A 20,545-nucleotide genomic window follows, 5' to 3' on the forward strand; every position below is an offset into this window, starting at 1 on the left:
TCTGAGTTTGTCTAAGTATGTTCTCTACTTTGCTACTCCAAGTGTGGTCTGCTGACTGGCAGTGATAACATTACCTAGAAAGTTGTTAAAATTGCTGCAGAAGATCTTGTCCTGCTGCAAGCCTGCTACGCTGGAATCTGCATTTTCGCGAGATCTCGGGTGACTGGCATGTAGGTTAGTGTTTGAGGAACACTTTTCTCGGGTGATGTGAAAGCGGAACCTACAGACCATATCATTTGCTGAAGCAAATTTTGGTGGAAGTCAATTTGGAGAGAAAGTTATAGAAGCCGTGGCACTTGGCAGCATTTATAGTAAAGAAAAGGGGCTGAAACTTTGGTGCTCCATGGTTGCAAGCCCATTGTATTTCTACTATGATGCATATATATCTATCACCAACTGTATTTAAATTTCCACAGGACAAGAGCTGAAAATTCCTCAACTTTAACTCTCCTGACAACAAAGTACTCTGTCAATGGTCTGTGTTTGGTAGATCTATTAATATATCAGTTTGAACTAAGAAAATAGTCTAAAGAAAAAGAGGTAGCATCCTGAAGCCAGATCCTCAGGTTTTTCTGGGGTGAAAATTCTAGGGTGCATCGGTGCAGTCATCATCTAGGCTCAATACGGCACTCTCCTTTGCACACCTCATAGTAAGAAGTTAACATTGCAGATACATAAGGAGGTTTTGTGAGACATGTGGATTCTTCCCTTGATGCTGCCTTCTGAATTGAGGGGAGCCACATATTACTGTTCATCAATAATGAGAGCACAGAAGCTGCACCACTGTGGCCAACCACACACCCAAATAACTTTAATACCTGAGCCTCCCTAGACTCACCCTCACTTTATGGCATTGTAAATGGAACCAGACCAAAGGGCTCCAGTGATCTCCTAATGAGCAAGGGCCAGCAAGGAAACTTGAGGAGTCACTAGGACTGTGCAATCCTTATTTAGTACATCAGGGTCCAAGGTTGCTGCTAAAGAATAAGATACAGTGTAACTCCGAGCTGATAGTTTAGAAGATAACTCACAGAAGAAGGAGTAAATAAACACCATCGGGGTTATATGTCTTCTAAACTTTACTGTGATAGCTCAGTCCTGCCAGGGAGGAGATGAAATAAGTGGAAAAACAAGGGACTCAGGAACACGTCCTCTGGTTTCAGCTCTGCCATTTCCTGGCTGTGCAGTATTAAGAAATTACTTTCTATGTATTATGATATATTTCATATATACTTTAAAATTAAGAACATAATTATTTCTCCATACATTACAGGGATTAAATAAGTTAATATGTTTAAAAGCTATAAGATCTCAATATGGTCTTCAGACATGTTTGTTTGGACATGGCAGTGTTTGGATGAGTTTGTATTAATAGATATCTATACATAAATTATCTTAAATATGGAAAACATGGAAATACTAGACCTATATTCCCACATGGAAATATTCAAATATTCAATAGGCAACCCCCAAGAATTTGTTAGCCTCTTAGTTCATAAAGATCCCACTACTCACAGTGTGAATATGTACGTGTTCTATAAATTTATATTATTTCCTTGCCTCCTCTAGACATTTAAAATTATGATCCCTGATATGAATTCTCAATCTCCCCCTTCCCCACACCCTCTCTCTCTCCCTCTCTTTCTGACACACTCACACACACACACACACACACACATACACACACACACAATTATATTCTGGTTTCTCTCCTGGAGAGCTTTGTTTAACAAGTAGACCAACCAAGAGATCTGGCTTTTGCAAGGATCCTGATCTACAGTTCCAACCACCTCCTGTGTATCACTCCTACACTTTTGTTTATAATTGTAAATATATTTGCAAATACTTTCTCCCCTCTGTGTTCTGTTAAGAAAAACTTCCCCCCCTAACTTAGAGTGAAGTTAATGTGATTTGCAGATGGAGAATAGTATCCTAGACTGGCCAGGGGTATTAATAAAAACCACTATATACTTGAAGGTTTTGACAGAATTAGCGTGCATTTGGCCAGTGTGCAGGAGAGGGTAAGGAAAAAGAGAGAGTAGTTGAGGCTTTGCTGTGAAAGAGAGACAGTTTTCTGCTACCCTGATTTAGCAGAGCAATCAACACATGGAGGCAGCCGGAGTGCTGGGTTTCAGTTCAATACCTACCACTGACTTATAAAAGACCATTCAAAGCTGGTTTTCACAGGCCAGTGTTGCAGTTTTCTGTGTATAAAATGAGATGGGGGGGAGGAGATTTTAAAAACTTCTAGCTGTAAAGCTCTTTATTCTGATTAATCATGAATACAAAGTTTAAATAGAATTACTGTAATTTTTACTATAATTCCAAATCATTTATTGAATATGTCTATGTTTGTGCATTATGATATAGATGTTTTACTGTAAGATAAGAACTGCTTTATTTATAATAGCAACAAAAGACATACATTTATAAAATACATAGAAATATATTTAACTTAAGCAAATAATTTTATTGGAAAACATAGAAAAAGCTGTTAATCAATGAAACACCTATCATATACTCTTTCATGTGAAAACTTATCATTAATGTTAATTTTCTTACATTTAATCTATAAATATGATTTAATTCCTCTTAGAAATTCAATGCATTTCTTTGTTTTGTGAGATGGGGTTTGATTTATATCTCACATTATGTAAATCACACTATGAAGCTATAATAAATAAGTGACATGTCATCATTCATAAAAAGATCTGGAAAGCAAAATGCATAAACCCACACAGCCTCCTGACCAGCAGGCATTATAATAAATGCTGTGGTGGTGAGCACCTGAGATTTTTTTGTTGATATATAGCAAAAGTGAACTAAGAGTGTTAGTACACAGTTAGTGTATACATATATACATACAGATATACATTGTATATTATATATACATACAATATTCTATATACATATAATTTATAGTATGATACACATCGTATTTCACAGTGAGAAAAGGAATGTATGGTTTTTTTTGAGGCGGAGTTTCACTCTTGTTACCCAGGAAGGAGTGCAATGGCGTGATCTCGGCTCACCGCAACCTCCGCCTTCTGGGTTCAAGCAATTCTCCTGCCTTAGCCTCTCAAGTATCTGGGACTACAGGCATGTGCCACCATGCCTGGCTAATTTTTTTCTATTTAGTAGAGACGGGGTTTCACCACATTGGCCAGGCTGGTCTCAAACTCCTGACTGCATGATCCACCCACCTTGGCCTCCTAAAGTGCGGGATTACAGGCCCAGCCAAAGACATCTTTTTTATTTTATTTTATTTATTTATTTTATTACAGTTTAAGTTCTGGGGTACATGCGCAGAATGTGTAGGTTCGTCACATAGGTATAGATGTACCATGGTGGTTTGCTGCATCCATCACCCTGTCATCTACATTAGGTATTTCTCCTAATGCTATCCCTCCCCTACCCACCCACCCCCCTGATATCCCTCACCTAGCCCCCCACCCCCAACTGGCCCCAGTGTATGATGTTGGCCTCCCTGTGTCTATGTGTTCTCATTGTTATACACCCACTTATGAGTGAGACATCTTTTTAAAGCAGTATATCAAACAGAAAAAATATAAAGAAAAACATATTTAGATTTGTTTATATAAAACTGTATTTGTTAGAGAATTGATTGAAAAACAAAGTCAAAGACAAATACAAATTGGGAAAGGCATACAACAAAAATGTTATGGAAATATTTATTTATTTGTTAGGTTGGTGCAAACGTAATTGCAGTTAAAAGTAATGACAAAACAGCAATTACGTTTGTACCAACCTAATATTTATTTATTTTTGAGATAAGATCTTGTTCTGTTGTCCATGTGGGAGTGCAGTGGCGAAACCAAGGCTCACTGCAGCCTCAACCTTCTTGGCTTGAGTGAACCTGTCACTTCAGTCTCCCTAGTAGCTGGGACTTTAAGCATGTGCCACCATGACTGGTTATTTTTTTGTTCTTTAAATTTTTGAAGAGATGAAATATTCTTCCATGGGCCAGGCTGGTCTTAAACTCCTGTACTTAAGCAATTATCTTGCCTCAACTTCACAAAGTGTCGGGATTACAGGTGTGACCCACCCACTTATATTTAAAATATAAACAACCCAATAGAAAAATGGATGAAGTTTGGATCGAAGAAGACCGAATAGGAACAGCTCTGGATTGCAGTTCCTCTGCAGCGAAAATGCAGAGGGTCAAAGATAACAGAAGAAGAAACTGGCAGCAACCCTTACTGCAGCTGCTGCAGATGATCCCCAGGCAAGCAGGGTCTGGAGTGGACCTCCAGAAGCAGTCCTACAACAGAGGGGCCTGTTAGAAGGAAAACTAAGAAACAGAAAGAAATAACTTCATCATCAACAAAAAGGACGTCCAGAGACCCCATGTGGAAGCCACCAACTACAAAGACCACAGGTAGATAAATCCACAAAGATGGGAAGAAACCAGTGCAAAAAGGATGAAAGCACCCAAAACCAGAATGCCTCTCCTCCTCCAAGGGATCGCAACTCCTCACCAGCAAGGGAACAAAGCTGGATGGAGAATGAGTCTGATGAATTGACAGAAACAGGCTCTGGAAGGCGGGTACTAACAAACTTCTCTGAGCTAAGAGAACATGTTCTAACACAACGTGGTGCTGAGAAGAATGTATATTCTGTGGATTTGGGGTGGAAATTTCTGTAGATGTCTATTGGATCTGCTTGGTCCAGATCTGAGTTCAAGTCCTGGATATCCTTGTTAATTTTCTGTCTGGTTGATCTGTCTAATATTGACAGTGGAATGTTAAAGTCTCCCACTATTATTGTGTGGGAGTCTAAGTCTCTTTGTAGGCCATTAAGAACTTGCTTTATGTACCTGGGTGCTCCTGTATTGGGTGTGTATATATTTATGATCATTAGCTTTTCTTGATGCATTGATCCTTTTACCATTATGTAATGCCCTTCTTTGTCTCTTTTGGTCTTTGTTGGTTTAAAGTCTATTTTATCAGAGACTAGGATTGCAACTTCTGCTTTTTCTTGCTCTCCATTTGCTTGATAAATCTTCCTCCATCCCTTTATTTTGAGCCTATGTGTGCCCTTGCACATGAGATGGATTTCCTGAATACAGCACACCGATGGGTCTTGACTTTTTATCCAATTGGCCAGTGTGTGACTTTTGATTGGGGCATTTAGCCCATTTACATTTAAGGTTGATATTGTTATGTGTGAATTCGATCCTGCCATTTTGATGCTAGCTGGATGTTTTGCACATTAGTTGACGCATTTTTTTCATTGTGTTGACAGCCCATATACACCATAGAATACTATGCAGCCATAAAAAATGATGAATTTGTGTGCTTTGTAGGGACATGGATGTATCTGGAAACCATAATTGTCAGCAAACTGACACAAGAACAGAAAATCAAACACCACATGTTCTCACTCATAGGCAGGTGTTGAACAGTGAGAACTCATGGACACAGGGAGGGGAGCATCACACACTGGCATCTGTTGGGGAGGGCAGGGGAGGGACAGCGGGTGGTGGTGTGGAGGTCGGGGAGGGATAACATGGGGAGAAATGCCAGATGTAGGTGATGGGGGGATGGAGGCAGCAAACCACATTGCCCTGTGTGTACCTATGCAACAGTCCTGCATGATCTGCACATGTACCCCAGAACCTAAAGTACAATAAAGAAAGAAAAAAAAAAAAAAGAAAATGTATTATATATACACAATGGAGTACTATTCAGCCATAAAATGAATGAGATCCTGTCATTCACAACAACATGGGTGAAATTAGAGGTCGTTATATTGAGTGAAATATGCCAGGCACAGAAAAACAAACATTGCCTGTTCTCACTTATTTGTGGAATCTAAAAATAAAAACAATTGTACTCATAGACATAGAGAATAGGATGTTTACCAGAGGCTGGGAAGGGTAGTAGGAACCTGGGGGAAAGGTGAGCATAGTTAATGGATATTAAAAAAATAGAAAGAATGAATAAGACCTACTATTTTATAGCACAATAGAGTGACTATAGTCAATAATAATTTAATCATACATTTTAAGATATTGAAACAAATGTAATTAGATTGTTTATAACACAAAGGATAACTGCTTGAGGGGATGGATACCTGATTCTTCATGATGTGATTATTTCACATTGCATGCCTGAATCAAAATATCTCATGTACCCCATAAATATATACACCTGCTATGTACCCACAAAAATAAAAATATATATATTTTAAAGTTAGTCAATTATTGTGCTACAACAATTGTGCTCCTCATAATATGCACAAAATTAATTGTATTGACATCAAAAAATGAATCAACCATGTTCAGAGAATAAATCTGTAATTACTCTGTTAGTTAACTTTAGCTGTAACCCACTACAAAATCTCAGATGCTTGCAACTACAGCATTTGTTATAATGCTCACTGGTTAGTAGGTTGGCAGAGAACCTGTTGGTCTAGGCTGCTTTGACTTGCTGGCTTTGCTTCAGTTTTACCAGGCACTGGCTCCAGGCTGTGAATTTGGCTCAGGTTTGCACCATGTATCTCCTTCTGGAAACTAGATTCAAGGGGAAGTACCTACTAGGGAAGCACTACCCTAGTACTAGAAATCAAACCTTGCAGTAAAATCACACTGAAGTTCTTGCTTTTATCACATCCACTAACATTCTATTGACCAAAACAAGTCATGAGGACCACACCGACCAGAGAAAATCATGTGTCTAAAGTCAGAGTGTAGGTAAACACAATCTGTCCACTTTGTCCCTCCTGATGTGGATGTGAATGAATACTGCTGCTACTAAGAAGTAAAGAATTGAGACTGATAATTCCAAATGGCACTTGAAAGATTCCATTTATGTAAAACATTGTAAGTGTTCACTAAATAGGTAATTACAGTTAGGTTTCGGAGATATAATTTAAGATTATTATTATTTATTCTATTTTTTTCTGAAATAGGCAAAAATTTTAAAAATTAAATTAAATTTTATTTTAAACTGACAATAATTATGCATATTCACAGTGATGTTTTGATGCATATGTATTGTGATTAGATCAGGGTAATTAGCATATTTATAGTCTCAAGCATTTCTCATTTCTTTGTGTTGAGAACATTCAATATACATATATATTCAAAAATACACTAACATTTTAAAAACGAAATGAAGAATGAAAAAAATGATATTCTCTCTTTGTTTTCCTGGCCTGATCAGAGTTCAATAGCCTATCTCTTGGTGTGAAAAACCTAAATGAGAGACTTACTTGCATTTTCCTCATTTATCTAATTTCTAAGGGTTGGTCAGAGTTCTTACTTCTTAAGGGAGTAAGAATGGAAGATCTATCTAGTTGAGAAGAATGTTTCTGTCTTATTTTTCCTTTGCTATGTAGACGATTAACTTTTCTGGCTTTATCCAGTGTTAAGCTATAGATACAGTAACAGGATTAACAACAATAAAATAACAACAGGCACACACTTGGATGGTTGTGACAAGACCTGGACTCTGGCCCTTCCTGGACATGACCCACCCACTGGCACAGGCCATTGATATGTAATGTGCCAGTGGGTGGGTCATGTCCATTCTTTGGGGCTTGTAAGCTGTCATCAATATACACAGGCATACTTCCAGGGACAGGAAACTACATCCACATATATGCACTTATGTGTACGTGAATGATCATTTCATGCCTCGTGAACTGAGTTCTCACAGAAACTTTAGTATCAGGAGGCCTGTAGCACCAAACATGAAGGGACATCCTCCTCACTGAGCACAACCTACCTTCCTGGGCTGCAACCTGTTGAGTATTCTCTCTCTAATCTCCTTCATCTTGACACTATAGAGAATAGGGTTTATCAATGGAGGAAGCAGGAAATGGATATAGGAGAGAAGAGTATGAGTATGCTGAGTGATTGGCAGCTCAAGATGATTAATCAGTGCCAGGAGGATCATAGGGAAATAGAAGAGGAGCACGGCAGAGAGGTGGGCAACACAGGTTTGACCAGCCTTCCAGCGATCCTCCCTGGACTCCAAACCTTGCAACACCTTACCAATCAGGCCATAGGAGAAGAAAATAAGCAGGGGGTCCAAACCCATGGCTGAAAAAACCACAAATAGGCTGTAGACTTCACCCCAAGCTCCTGGGCAGGCCAAACGGGCCACATCTGGATGCAAGCAGTAAGAATGGGTTAGGACCTGTGGGCGGCAGTAGGGCATGTGGGCCAGCAGAAATGGCAGGGGCAGATGGAGACCCAGGCATCGAAAAACAATGGCCAGGCTGATTTTGCTAATTACGCTATTGGTGAGGAGTGCTGAGTAGTGGAGAGGTCGGCAGATGGCCAGTGCCCGATCAATGGACATGGCAAGCAAGACAGAGGACTCCATGACAGAAAAGACATGGACAAAAAACATCTGTAGAAGGCAGGCTGGGGCAGGGATAGTGTGAGCACCAGCAAAGGCAAGGCCCAGCAGTGTGGGCATCAGGGCAGTGACCAAGCCAATATCAGACACACTAAGTAAGAAGAGGAAGAAGTGCATTGGGCGGTGCAGGGCAGGCTCCAGTGCAATGATCCAGAGGATAGTACCATTGCCCAGCGCAGAGAGAAGGTAGACAGCAATGAGGGGCATTGTCCACCAGGAGGGTGCACTTGACAGGCCTGGCATGCCCACTAACAGGAAGGTGGGGGCCATTGAAGTGCTGCTATTGAGGGCTGCTTGGGTGGGTAATGTTGACATAGTTCAGGATTCCTGGTTGAACTCTGGAACCTGAAAAATGATTAGAAAGGTTTACTTAAGTGCCTGCTAAATTTGCATAAAACTTTCCAAAATAGCCTGCCTCTTCCCTCCCAACTCATGAGCACGCACGCGCGCGCGCGCACACACACACACACACACACACACATTTCCTCCCTATGCACACACCCATCCTAATAGTATTTGCAGCAGTCATTCCTTGCCTTTGAAGTTTTTCTATAGGTGTCCTCATAGCTCTGTGGTTCTGTTTCTTTCTTAAAGTATTTTCACATTTTTTTTACCTTGTGTCTCCATGTAGTGTTATCCTAATTTTTCTCCTCCCTTCATGACAAACATTTAAGGAAACAGTCTATTTACCCATATTTTTTTCTCTTCCCAACTCCAGACAATCTGACTTCTAGAATGCCTTAAGATATTTACATTTTGGCGCACTTTAATTGTTCTTATTATTTCCAAGATATTTCTTATTATTGTTCCTTTATTTCTAAATTAAGGGGCATTTATTTTTTGTAAGGTTGATTTATTTTTTAATGAGCTTTGGCTATTATGGATCCATTTTTTACTTTTTTATAAAAGAATCTGTCTTTCAGAATTTAGACTTTAATTCACCTTGCTGTGTCCCTATGATTTATACATTAGTATTTAAAATTTTTGTTTTATTGAAACGTAATAATTGTACCTATTTTAGGGGAGTGCATGTGGTATTTTGTTACATGCACAGAATGTGAAATGATAAAGTCAGGGTATTTAGGACATCCATCGCCCTGAGTAATTATAATTTTTATAAGCTAGAAATATTTCAAGTTCTGTCTACCAGCTATTTTGAAATGTACAATACATTGTTAACTATAATCATCCTACTTGCCTATTGAACATTAGCACTTATTTCTTCTATCTAAGTGTATGCTTACATTTTTGAGGGATCTTTGCTTGGCCCTGCTCCTTTTCCTCCATGGTCTTATCTACTCTCAGGACGTCAACTCAAGTTTACAAATAGATAAATCACTAGTATATATTTCACAAATCATTCTAGGTTCATCTCACCTTGGATGTTCCATGCAATTTAAATTCAAATAATCCAAAGCAGATCTTAACAGACACATCTTAATGTCTCTTTGAGAGTCCTCAGTTAGTAAACAGTGAAGAGGAATTTAAGCCAATAGCAAACCAATAAGACACTCCTTGGTTCTCTAAGTCAGTTGGGGCTGCCACCACCCATCAATTTTCCAAAATGAAAACCTGAGAATTAGCCTCTCCTCCCATCTAATATCCAAATATTATTTATAATTTTAACAAGAAGGAATGGGCACACAACATAGTGATATCTTCTTCCCTGCCCAAATGCCCAGAATGGTTGAAACTGAAATTCTGGATAAAAAGACCATGAAAATTGGAATCTAAAGAAAAGTAAAATAAAAACTTGTTAGATTATGTTTTCAGGGGAATGATACAGATACAAGTTAACCCTAAACATTTATTACAAAAATTCCAAATACATATGTTAAAAATATTACATTAAAATTTTCAATAAAGTGTAATAAATTATAAACTAAAAAGGAAGATAAATATAACAAAAGCTTAATCTCACAGACTTTTCAAAAGGAATAAATAGAAACAGACATTCATTTCCTTTGTGATGGATTGAGGACGCTAACATATTCTCTCCCCTGCAAAGCAGATATTAACCTGGCAAGCTGTCAATAACATCTATTTTGGCACTCTGGAAATCCATTAGAGACATAAACTTGTTTATTGAAATGACTGAACTTTGGAATATAACAGCCACGTGCCTGGCATTTTGGCCAAGTCTGCTTCATTCTGGTGCCTCCTGCTCTATCAGTAGTGGTCAGATAAGGAAACCCCACAGTTTTGTTCCTGCACTATGAGGCAGCTTCTGTGATCTGGAGCTCTGTCAGTTAGCATGGCAATTTTGGTGGCAAGCAAATAGGGAGGGCCAGCAGCTCCATTACCCTGAGATTCTCGTCCTCTTTGGGGCAATGTGTCTACCAGCAGACTAGCTGGGGATTTAACACAGAGTTCTGGCTGAAAAATAAAACAATTATGGGAACTGGAATCTATAGGAAGAAATTAATAGTACTGGACATAATAAATATATGGGTAAATATGAAGGAGTCTATACACATGTTTTACTTAATTTTCCCTAAATTTCCTTAACAGGCATGGATTATATTAAAAATAATTATAATACTGTATTGTTGAGTAAATTGTGTATATTACACATGTGCATGTCTGCATATGTATACATATATTATGATAATAGCACAAGAGGGAGGAATTAAAAATGTATTAAAACAAAACTTTTGAATTTTACTGGAATTAAGTTAATATTATTCTGAAGTAAATTATATAGCAATGTGCATATTGTATTTATAGAGAAACTGCTAATAAAATAAAAATAATCAAGAGATGAATTGAAATGGTTCACCAAAAACAGTTATTTAACACAAATGAATGCCACGAAAGAGCAGAGGAACAAAAAAAAGACGCAAAACTAACAGAAAACAAATAGCAAAATTACAGGTGAAATTCCAACAAATAATAACAAAGTGAATAGACTAAACATGCCTCACAAAAGGCACATTGTTATGTAGAATAAAAAGCAAGTTATAACTATATTCTGAATACAAGAGACATACCATAGATTCAAAGGAGTAAATAGTTGAAAGTAAGAAAGTAGAAAATTATATACCCCACAAAAATACATGAGAGATGCAGTGTCTATACCAATATCAGACACAATAGACTTCAAGGCAGAACATATTATGAAACCAAGGAGAATATTTCATAATGAAACATGGTCAATATTAGGAAGATATAACAGTTATAAATGCATATATAAAGAACACTAGGTCCCTGAAGTACATGAACCCAAACTCACAAAATTAAAGAGAGAGATAAGCAATTCATCAATAATAGTTGAAGATTTTAATATTCCAAACTCAATAATTGATAAAACAATTGGACAAAAAATACACAAGGAAACAGAAATCTTCTGAAAAACACCATGAACCAGAAATGACATTTACATAATACTCTCCACAATAACAGACTACATATTCTTTTCAAACATATATAGGATTTTCTGTATGAAAAACAGTAGGCTGGGAGGCAAAATGAGGCTTAATAATTTTAAAAATTTTCATATACAAAGCATGTTCATTTTTCAAATTAATAACTCAAGCTTCCTTAAGTACTTACAAAACAAGGAACAATCAACACCCAAACTAAGTAAGTGTTTGTGAGAATGTGGAGGAAAGGGAACCCTTGTACCTTGTTAGTAGGAGAGTAAATTTGTACACCCATTATGAAGAATAGTATAAAAGCTTTTCAAATAATTGAAAATGAAACCACCATATTATTCAGCATTCCCACTTCTGGGTATGTATTCAATGAAAATAAAACCATGATCTCAAAGAGATTCCTCCACTCCCATGTTCACTGAAGCATTATTAATAAGAGCCATGATATGGAAACAAGTGTTCACTGATGTGTGAAGAGGTTAAGAAAAGATCTATCTATCTATCTATCTATCTATCTATCTATCTATATATCTCACACTTTTTAACCTCTTCACACATCAGTGAACACTTAAGAATATATATATATATAATATTCAACCTTCCAAAAGAACAACCTGTCATTTGCAACAATATGGATAAATATGGAGGACACTATGCTAAGTGAAATAAGCCAGACACGGTAAGAAAAATGCTGCACAACCTCAAGTTTGTGTGAACTCTAACAAAGTCAAGCTCATAGAAACAGAATAGAAGGGTGATTATCAGGGTTTGAGGGGGTATGGGGGAAATAGGGAGATGTTAGTCAAAGGATACAAACTTATAGTTATAAGATGTGTAAGTGTTAGAGACTTAATGAACAGTATGATGATTATGGTTAATAATAATCATTGCATATTTAAATTTGCCAAAGGACAGATCTTAGGTATCCTCCAAACACACACATGCGTACATACACACATGCATGCACACATATACAATGGTAACTATGTGAGGTAATAAATGTTAATTGGCTTGATTGTGGTCAATGCTTCACTATATATATATATATATATATATATATATATATATATATAGAAACATCATATTGTACACCTTGAATACAGACAATTTTAAATTGCCAATTTTACTTTAATAAAGCTGAAAATAATGGAATAAAATAAAAAAATAAGTGTAGGCGACAGAATTAAAGATTAAAAAATTGAAAACCCTTAGCAAGCTTAAAAAGAAAATAAAAGATGCAAAATCAGGAATGCAATGTGGGACAACACTATTAGACAACTTGATTAAAACTTTAAAAAAATCCTAGAAAAATAAAAATTATCAAACGGACTCAAGAAGAAATAGCAATTCTAAACAGAACTATAACGAACAAACTCAACTACTAATTAAAAATATTCTTACTAAAAAAATCCAAGGTCCAGATGATTTCATGGGTGAATTAGATCACATATTAAAAGAAGAAATATTATCTAATCCTTCTCATAACATTTTAAAATAGAGGAGGATTTTATAAAATCCTACTCAATCCAGAAGCACAGTGTAATCTTGATTCTCAAGCCACAGTCATAACAAAAAACACAACCACTCACAAATATTCCTGAAGTAAATAGACATATAAATTCTTAATATTAACAAATTAAATTCGGCTACATATTAAAAAAAATCTTCACTGCAATTATGTGGAATTTATGTCGAGGTGCAGAGTTGGTTTTGTATTTCAACATCAACTAATGTAATACACATTAGAAAATTCGACAAAAATTGTATGGTCATCTCATTGGGCACAGAAAATCATGTGACAAAATCCTGCACTTACTAATTAACAACTCTTAATAAACTAGAAATAGAGAACTTATTAAATGAGATTAAGGGTATCTGTGAATAACCTATAGTGAACATTCTACTTAAATGTAAAAGACTGAACATTTCCTCTGTAAGATTTAGAATGAGGAAACAATAATTTCTGGCTACTTCTATTGAATAGTATACCAAGGATTCTAGATAATACACTAGGGGAAAAAAAAGAAGTTTCAAGTTTGGGAAGGAAAAATAAGATAATCTCTATCTACGGATGACATCAACCTATTTGTAGAAAATTTTAAAGAATTTATCAAAAAACTACTAACACTAATCAATAAGTTTAGCAAGGCTACAGGATACAAAGTCAAGATTAAAGCATTGGTTATGTGTCTGTACAATTGAAAGATCTGAAAGCAAACAATCTAAAAATTAAATAAATTATAAAGTTATGAAAAATCAAAAAACAGAAAACAAAAGAAAATAAATATAAAATTTGTTCATTGAAAACTACAAAGTGATGCTTAGGAATCAGAGAAATTTTAAATAAATAAAAAATATATTTATTGATTGGTAGATTTAATATAATTAAAATGTCAATTATCTCCAAGTTGATCTATACTTTCCACAAAATCACATTGAAAGTGTCATCAGACCTCTCGGTAAAAATTAACAAGCTTATCCTAAAATTTATATGGAAATGCTATGGATGTATAATAGCCAAACCAATTTCGAAAAAGAAAACCAAATTTGTGAAAATTACACTACTTAATTTCAAAAATCTCTGTAAAGCAGCGCTAGTTGAGACAGTGTCTATCTCATAAGGATAGGCATATAGATCAATGAGAAAGGAATCAGTCTAGACATACATTCATGCCTTAACTGTGTCTTGATTTGCTGCAGGGGTGACATGACAAGTAAATAGGAAAAGGATAATCTTTTCAATAAATGGTACTGAGGCAATTATATATCCATATCCAAAAAAGGTAACTTAAGATCTTTATTTATCATATACTGTAAACAAATGTTCACTTAAAATAATTCATGAACCTATATGCAAGAGTTAACACTATTTAATATTTGTAGGAATATATAGGATAGAAACTTCATGACCTTGGTTAGGAAAATAGTTTAGATAAAACACCACTAGCACAATTCATAAAATATAAAATTGATATTAAGAATTCGCCAAAATTAAAACTTTTGTCCTTTGAAACGCTGAAACATAATATTAAGAAAATTAAAATTTGGAAGTCACCATCACATGCGTATTAAGCAAAGAAATAAAGCAGGTTGGGAGCAGTGCCTCACGCCTGTAATCTCAGAAATTTAGGAGGATGAGGCAGGCGGATTACTTGAGGTCAGGAGTTCGAGACCAGCCTGATCAACCCCCTCTCCACTCAAAATACAAAAGTTAGCCTGGTGTGGTTGCACACTCCTATAATCCCAGATACTTGGGAAGCTGAGGCAGGAGAATCATTTGAACCTGGGAGGCAGAGGTTGAGTGAGTGGAGATTATGCCATTGCACTCCAGCCTGGGTGACAGAGTGAGACTCTATCTCAAAAAAAGAGAGAGAAAAAAATAAATAAACAAGCAAACTAAAAAGTTTAGGAATAAAAGTTAATATAACACTTCTATCTCTTTATTGGGAAAACTTTACTGAAGGGGGAAAACTCAATGAAAAAAATTAATATACAGATTTACTGTAACTCCATTATAAATCTCAAAAAAAATTATCCTGGAACTAGGCCATATCATTCTTAATTTTCTGTGCAATTATAAATTATCAAAAACGTATGAGGCATTTTTGAAAACACTCAAGAAGGAACACATTATATTACTATCAAATCTCATTGTAATTCTAAAGAAATTAGAACAATGGGATATTGTCCCAGACAGAACTGAAAATCTAGAAATAGATATTTTGATATACAGAAATTATGTATGTATCATTTAAAATCTATGGGGAAAATATACATTTTGAAAACTACTGTATTAAAAAATATACATAATTTGGATCTCAGTCTTATAGTATGCATTGAAATAAATTCTAATTAGAACAATACCTAATGTGAAGTGAAGCAATTATTATACTTACATGAAAACATAGGAAACCTTATAATATCAAAAGAATTTTTTTTGTAAAACTAGACATAACATGTTCAAACCATAAATCAAAATATCAATAAATGTGTTAACACCAAAATTCAAACATCTATTATGACAACAGGTATCATGTATGTGGTTAAGAAATGAGGGGAAGAATAAACAAAATGTCACAAAATGGGACAATATTTGCAATTTGCACCACTGACAAAAGTTTGGAATTTGAAATATTCAAAGAACTATAACAAATAAGGAATTGGACAATCTAATATAAATCTGGCAAAATATGAACAACTATTCATATAAGCATAAAGACAAATGGTGAACATATATATTAAAAAATCAATCTCAGTGATTACTGAAGTAGTACATATTAAAAATAATAAAACTTTTTCACTCACCAAATGGGACAAGATTATAAAATTTGATAAAATTTTGTGTGGGGAACAGATATTAAAAGATGACTTTAAATCAAGGCTGTAAAGGTTATGCAATTTTGTAGTTTATCTGAGAGCAATTTGGCACAATGTATTAAAATAAGAAATTCATTTGATTTGGCAATTCTAGTTCTTGATATATCTATCAGAGAGACATTCATATGCATAAAAAGGCATAAAAAAGATTGTGCTCTTCAAGAGTAAAAAAAGTAGAGTTCTTCATAGAGAGAAGAATTCTAATTATTATTAATCAGATATATGATTATGATGCATGATAGATAGTCTTATGGTCAAGAATAAAACATTTGTTGAGTTTAAAACAAAGTTGCTGAATGATTTGTGATTTATGGTATCATGCATGTTTTAAAAACTTCCCAAAGTACTACCTCTCAGCTACATTTGTATGCAAACACCTAGAGATAGTCTTAGAAGTGTATGCATTAAGTTGATTTGATCAAAATAGTAATCACTGGTGGTGGGGGACTAATATTGAATTGCAATGGGGTTGAAAATGGCTTTAAAACTAATACTTTATTTTTTTTTTGGTAAGATGGCTCTCATATTAAATGAGCAACTCTCTATTTATTAAGCTCCATTGTCTCTCTATGTGGAGCCCACAGTGTCATCATAATTTGCAATCTGATATTGTGGCTTTGATGTCTTTCCTTAAAAACACCAGATTTCTCCACTACGTTAAAATAAAGGTCATGTTTTTATTGGTCATAAAAGCCATGTAACCCTCTGGCCCTAGACAACCTTTACTTATTAACATATTTCTATTACATTTGCACCCGTGCACCTCAGCTTCCCAGAACCACTGTGAATCCTTGAATATGTCATTGGGTTTTAAACTTTCAAATAATACATTTATAAACAGAATTTTCTTCACCCTTTCTGCATCAGCATCCCTTATAGGTGTCATGAAGTTTCAGCTCAGCCATGGCTTTTCTTTTCCCTGACTACCTTTCTTCAAACACACAGCCTGGGATGAGCTATGTACTTCCTCCTTTATGACTGTTACAGTCTCTGCCTCTCTGACTGAAGTACATAACAGATTGAGCTTCTAAGCAGCTGGGCTCGAAATCAGGAGAACAGAGATTTTTAATGCATGTCATGCACTTCATAAATTGTTACTGATAATTAAAGCAGATCAGGTAGTGGGTGTGTTCCATAGAAGGTAAAGTAGAGGTTTGAGACAGGTGGCTTTTGTGGGGATATTTAAGCCACCACACGGGAACGCTGCATTTAACAGGTCTCCTTCATCCCAGAATTTTGAAAACCCTCCTATACACACCTAACTAGCTACCAGAATCACGTACATCTTTTCAATGTACACTATTCACACATGAAGGATACTCATGTTTAGTAAGCAATGTCTATAACATCACATAACAGACATATATACATGCACACACCCACTGAAGTTAATACACAGAAACACATGTATACTCAATACACAGAAACACATGTATCCTCATACACGTGTAAAAAATGTTTAAATTCAGAAAGAAATATTTTTGAGGCAGATGCATATCAAATTGATAGGCATTCAAAGTACATATATACATGCAAGGATACATGAATGCACAAATAAATATTTAGTCTCTAAGATAGAGTCACCTCTTTATATGTACTATATATATGCATGTACTCACATGAAAAGGCATTTGATAATGAAAGTATCTGTACATATATGTGATGTTTTATATATATGCATATGTGTGATATGATGTATGTATTCATCTCTATAAATTCTAAGCCTCAAGTACTGTCAATCTCTTGCAACCTCAATCAAAGCCAGGTACAAATAAATTTCAATCATTTTTCCATAAACACACACGTAAAGACAATGAGTCTTTACAGACAAACATATTTATCTGAGATTCACAAACATCCCTTCAATATGCAGCACACATACCTGCATTTATATGCATTTGAAATGCAGAAGATCATAAACGTATTTCTTGTGATAACATCACACACACTGTCAGATCATTCTTATTTTATTTCTAATGTTTGGTAGATTGCTACAAATACAAGTAAAATTCTTCCTCCTACTGAATCTTTGTTTCTATACACCTAATTTTATGGATTCAAAACCACAAGTGAGGACTTGGTCACTAAAAGACATTTACAAATTTTGAACAATGCTCAACATTTGAATATTCAAAACTTCATATCTCCCTTCTCTCTGCAATGGGCACTGTGCTTTTCTTATTGCTCTATCTGCCCATCATAATTTCTCAGTCAACTACTCAACTTCTCAGAAATTGATGTAACTTTTTGAGAGGTGTGAAATTATTTGCCCTGTCTTCTTTAGATTCTTCTAGTCTCAGAAAGAACAAAAATTTTGTCACTACCAGATTAGTTCCTATTAACATGGCTAAAGGGATGAAACAGGATATTTAGGTATAAAGGTGACTTGATGCTGATGTAAAGGAGAGACCTGGGTAGCCACATAGAGAAGGTAGACATCATAGACAAATTTGCTTGCTTTACACTTGGGTCCAGACCTAGTCCTGGCTATCAGAGTGCTCTTCAAAATTCTCCCTGGTACTTACCAGACCAGCATTGAAGAGGATGGGTCAGACAGAGTCTTGGTTGCAGATAATTGCTATAGTATTATAACAGCTTCAAGAAGTGAATGATGTGAGAGAATTTGTAGCATAAATTCTCCAGGAGTTGTGCCATAGGGGATAAACCACAAACGGAAGAAATGTCTGGCAGACTGGACTTGTCACCACGACAATGATTACCCCTCCATATCCTGGACCCTGCTTTGTCTGTATTATTCCTGAATGTACTAAGAGAGATATATTTAGTGCTCAGTATCCAGGAATCTGTGGAAGATGTGATATATCCCATAGATAAATTACCTAACGAAGTAAAAGATCTAATAGGACATCATGAAATATAGATGTGAGACCTATGCATATAGGGGTCTCCCCTAAAAACAACAACAAAAGAAAATCAAGCATAGCATCTGGGGTTGAGAAAGAAAACAATATAGGGAAGAGAAATGATAAGGTAATAGGTCTTAAACTTAGATCATAAGCTCCTGTATTCTCAGTTTCAAATTTTAGTGGGCATTTGAAATAAAAGGCAAAGCAATCAGTTCTGCTGCTCCATATATTCAGATTATTTTTCATGCTGTGACTTCACAGGGAATTCTCATGAGATTCAGCTTTGCCCTGAAGAATTGTGGAATGGGGACCTCAGCAAATTATCACTGGAGCAAGGTAGGTAGAAAATCAGACCAAATATAAGGCATGGAAGATATTGCCATTGAATTTTCAAGTTTCCCCAAGTTCCTCCATTCAGGAATTTTGGCCACCAGTAAGTTTAGAACAACTTAAACATTTTTTAAGACATCTCTCAGTGATGTTTGGTCAGAAACGTCCGCTCCAACTTTCTTTCTTTTTTTAAAAAATTTTTATTGCATTTTAGGTTTTGGGGTACATGTGCAGAACATGCAAGACAGTTGCATAGGTACACACGTGGCAGTGTGTTTTGCTTCCTTTCTCCCCTTCACCCACATTTGGCATTTCTCCCCAGGCTATCCCTCCCCAGCTCCCCCACCCCCCGCTGGCCCTCCCCTTTTCCCCCCAAAAGACCCCAGTGTTTAGTACTCCCCTCCCTGTGTCCATGTGTTCTCATTTTTCATCACCCCCCTATGAGTGAGAATATGTGGTATTTCATTTTCTGTTCTTGTGTCAGTTTGCTGAGAATGACGTTCTCCAGATTCATCCATGTCCCTACAAACGACACGAACTCATCATTTCTGATTGTTGCATAATATTTCATGGTGTATATGTGCCACATTTTTCCAATCCAGTCTATTATCAATGGGCATTTGGGTTGGTTCCAGGCCTCTGCTATTGTAAACAGTGCTGCAATGAACATTTCTGTGCATGTGTCCTTATAGTAGAACGATTTATAGTCCTTTGGATATATACCGAGTAATGGGATTGCTGGGTCAAATGGAATTTCTATTTCTAAGGCCTTGAGGAATCGCCACACTGTCTTCCACAATGGTTGAACTAATTTACACTCCCATCAACAGTGTAAAAGACTTCCTTTTTCTCCACATCCTCTCCAGCATCTGTTGTCTCCAGATTTTTTAATGATTGCCATTCTAACTGGCATGAGATGGTATCTCAATGTGGTTTTGATTTGCATCTCTCTGATGACCAGTGATGATGAGCATTTTTTCATATGTTTGTTGGCCTCATATATGTCTTCTTTTGTAAAGTGTCTGTTCATATCCTTTGCCCTTTTTTGAATGGGCTTGTTTGTCTTTTTCCTGTAAATCTGTTTGAGTTCTTTGTAAATTCTGGATATCAGCCCTTTGTCAGATGGGTAGACTGCAAAAATTTTTTCCCATTCTGTTGGTTGCCGATTCACTCTAGTGACTGTTTCTTTTGCTGTGCAGAAGCTGTG

At 36.0% G+C, this 20,545-nt stretch overlaps 1 protein-coding gene across 1 annotated transcript; it reads right to left on the reverse strand.

Annotated features, from left to right (window-relative positions):
- Positions 1-7,580: 7,580 nt before the first annotated feature.
- On the reverse strand, positions 7,581-8,726 carry OR51S1 (olfactory receptor family 51 subfamily S member 1). The gene has a single exon (XM_002754862.6). The coding sequence runs from the start codon at positions 8,703-8,705 to the stop codon at positions 7,734-7,736; it is 972 nt and encodes a 323-aa protein (XP_002754908.1). The 5' UTR covers positions 8,706-8,726; the 3' UTR covers positions 7,581-7,733.
- Between the last annotated feature and the right edge of the window lie 11,819 nt (positions 8,727-20,545).

Source organism: Callithrix jacchus, chromosome 10 (genome assembly GCF_049354715.1).
Source record: "Callithrix jacchus isolate 240 chromosome 10, calJac240_pri, whole genome shotgun sequence".
NCBI lineage: Eukaryota > Metazoa > Chordata > Mammalia > Primates > Cebidae > Callithrix > Callithrix jacchus.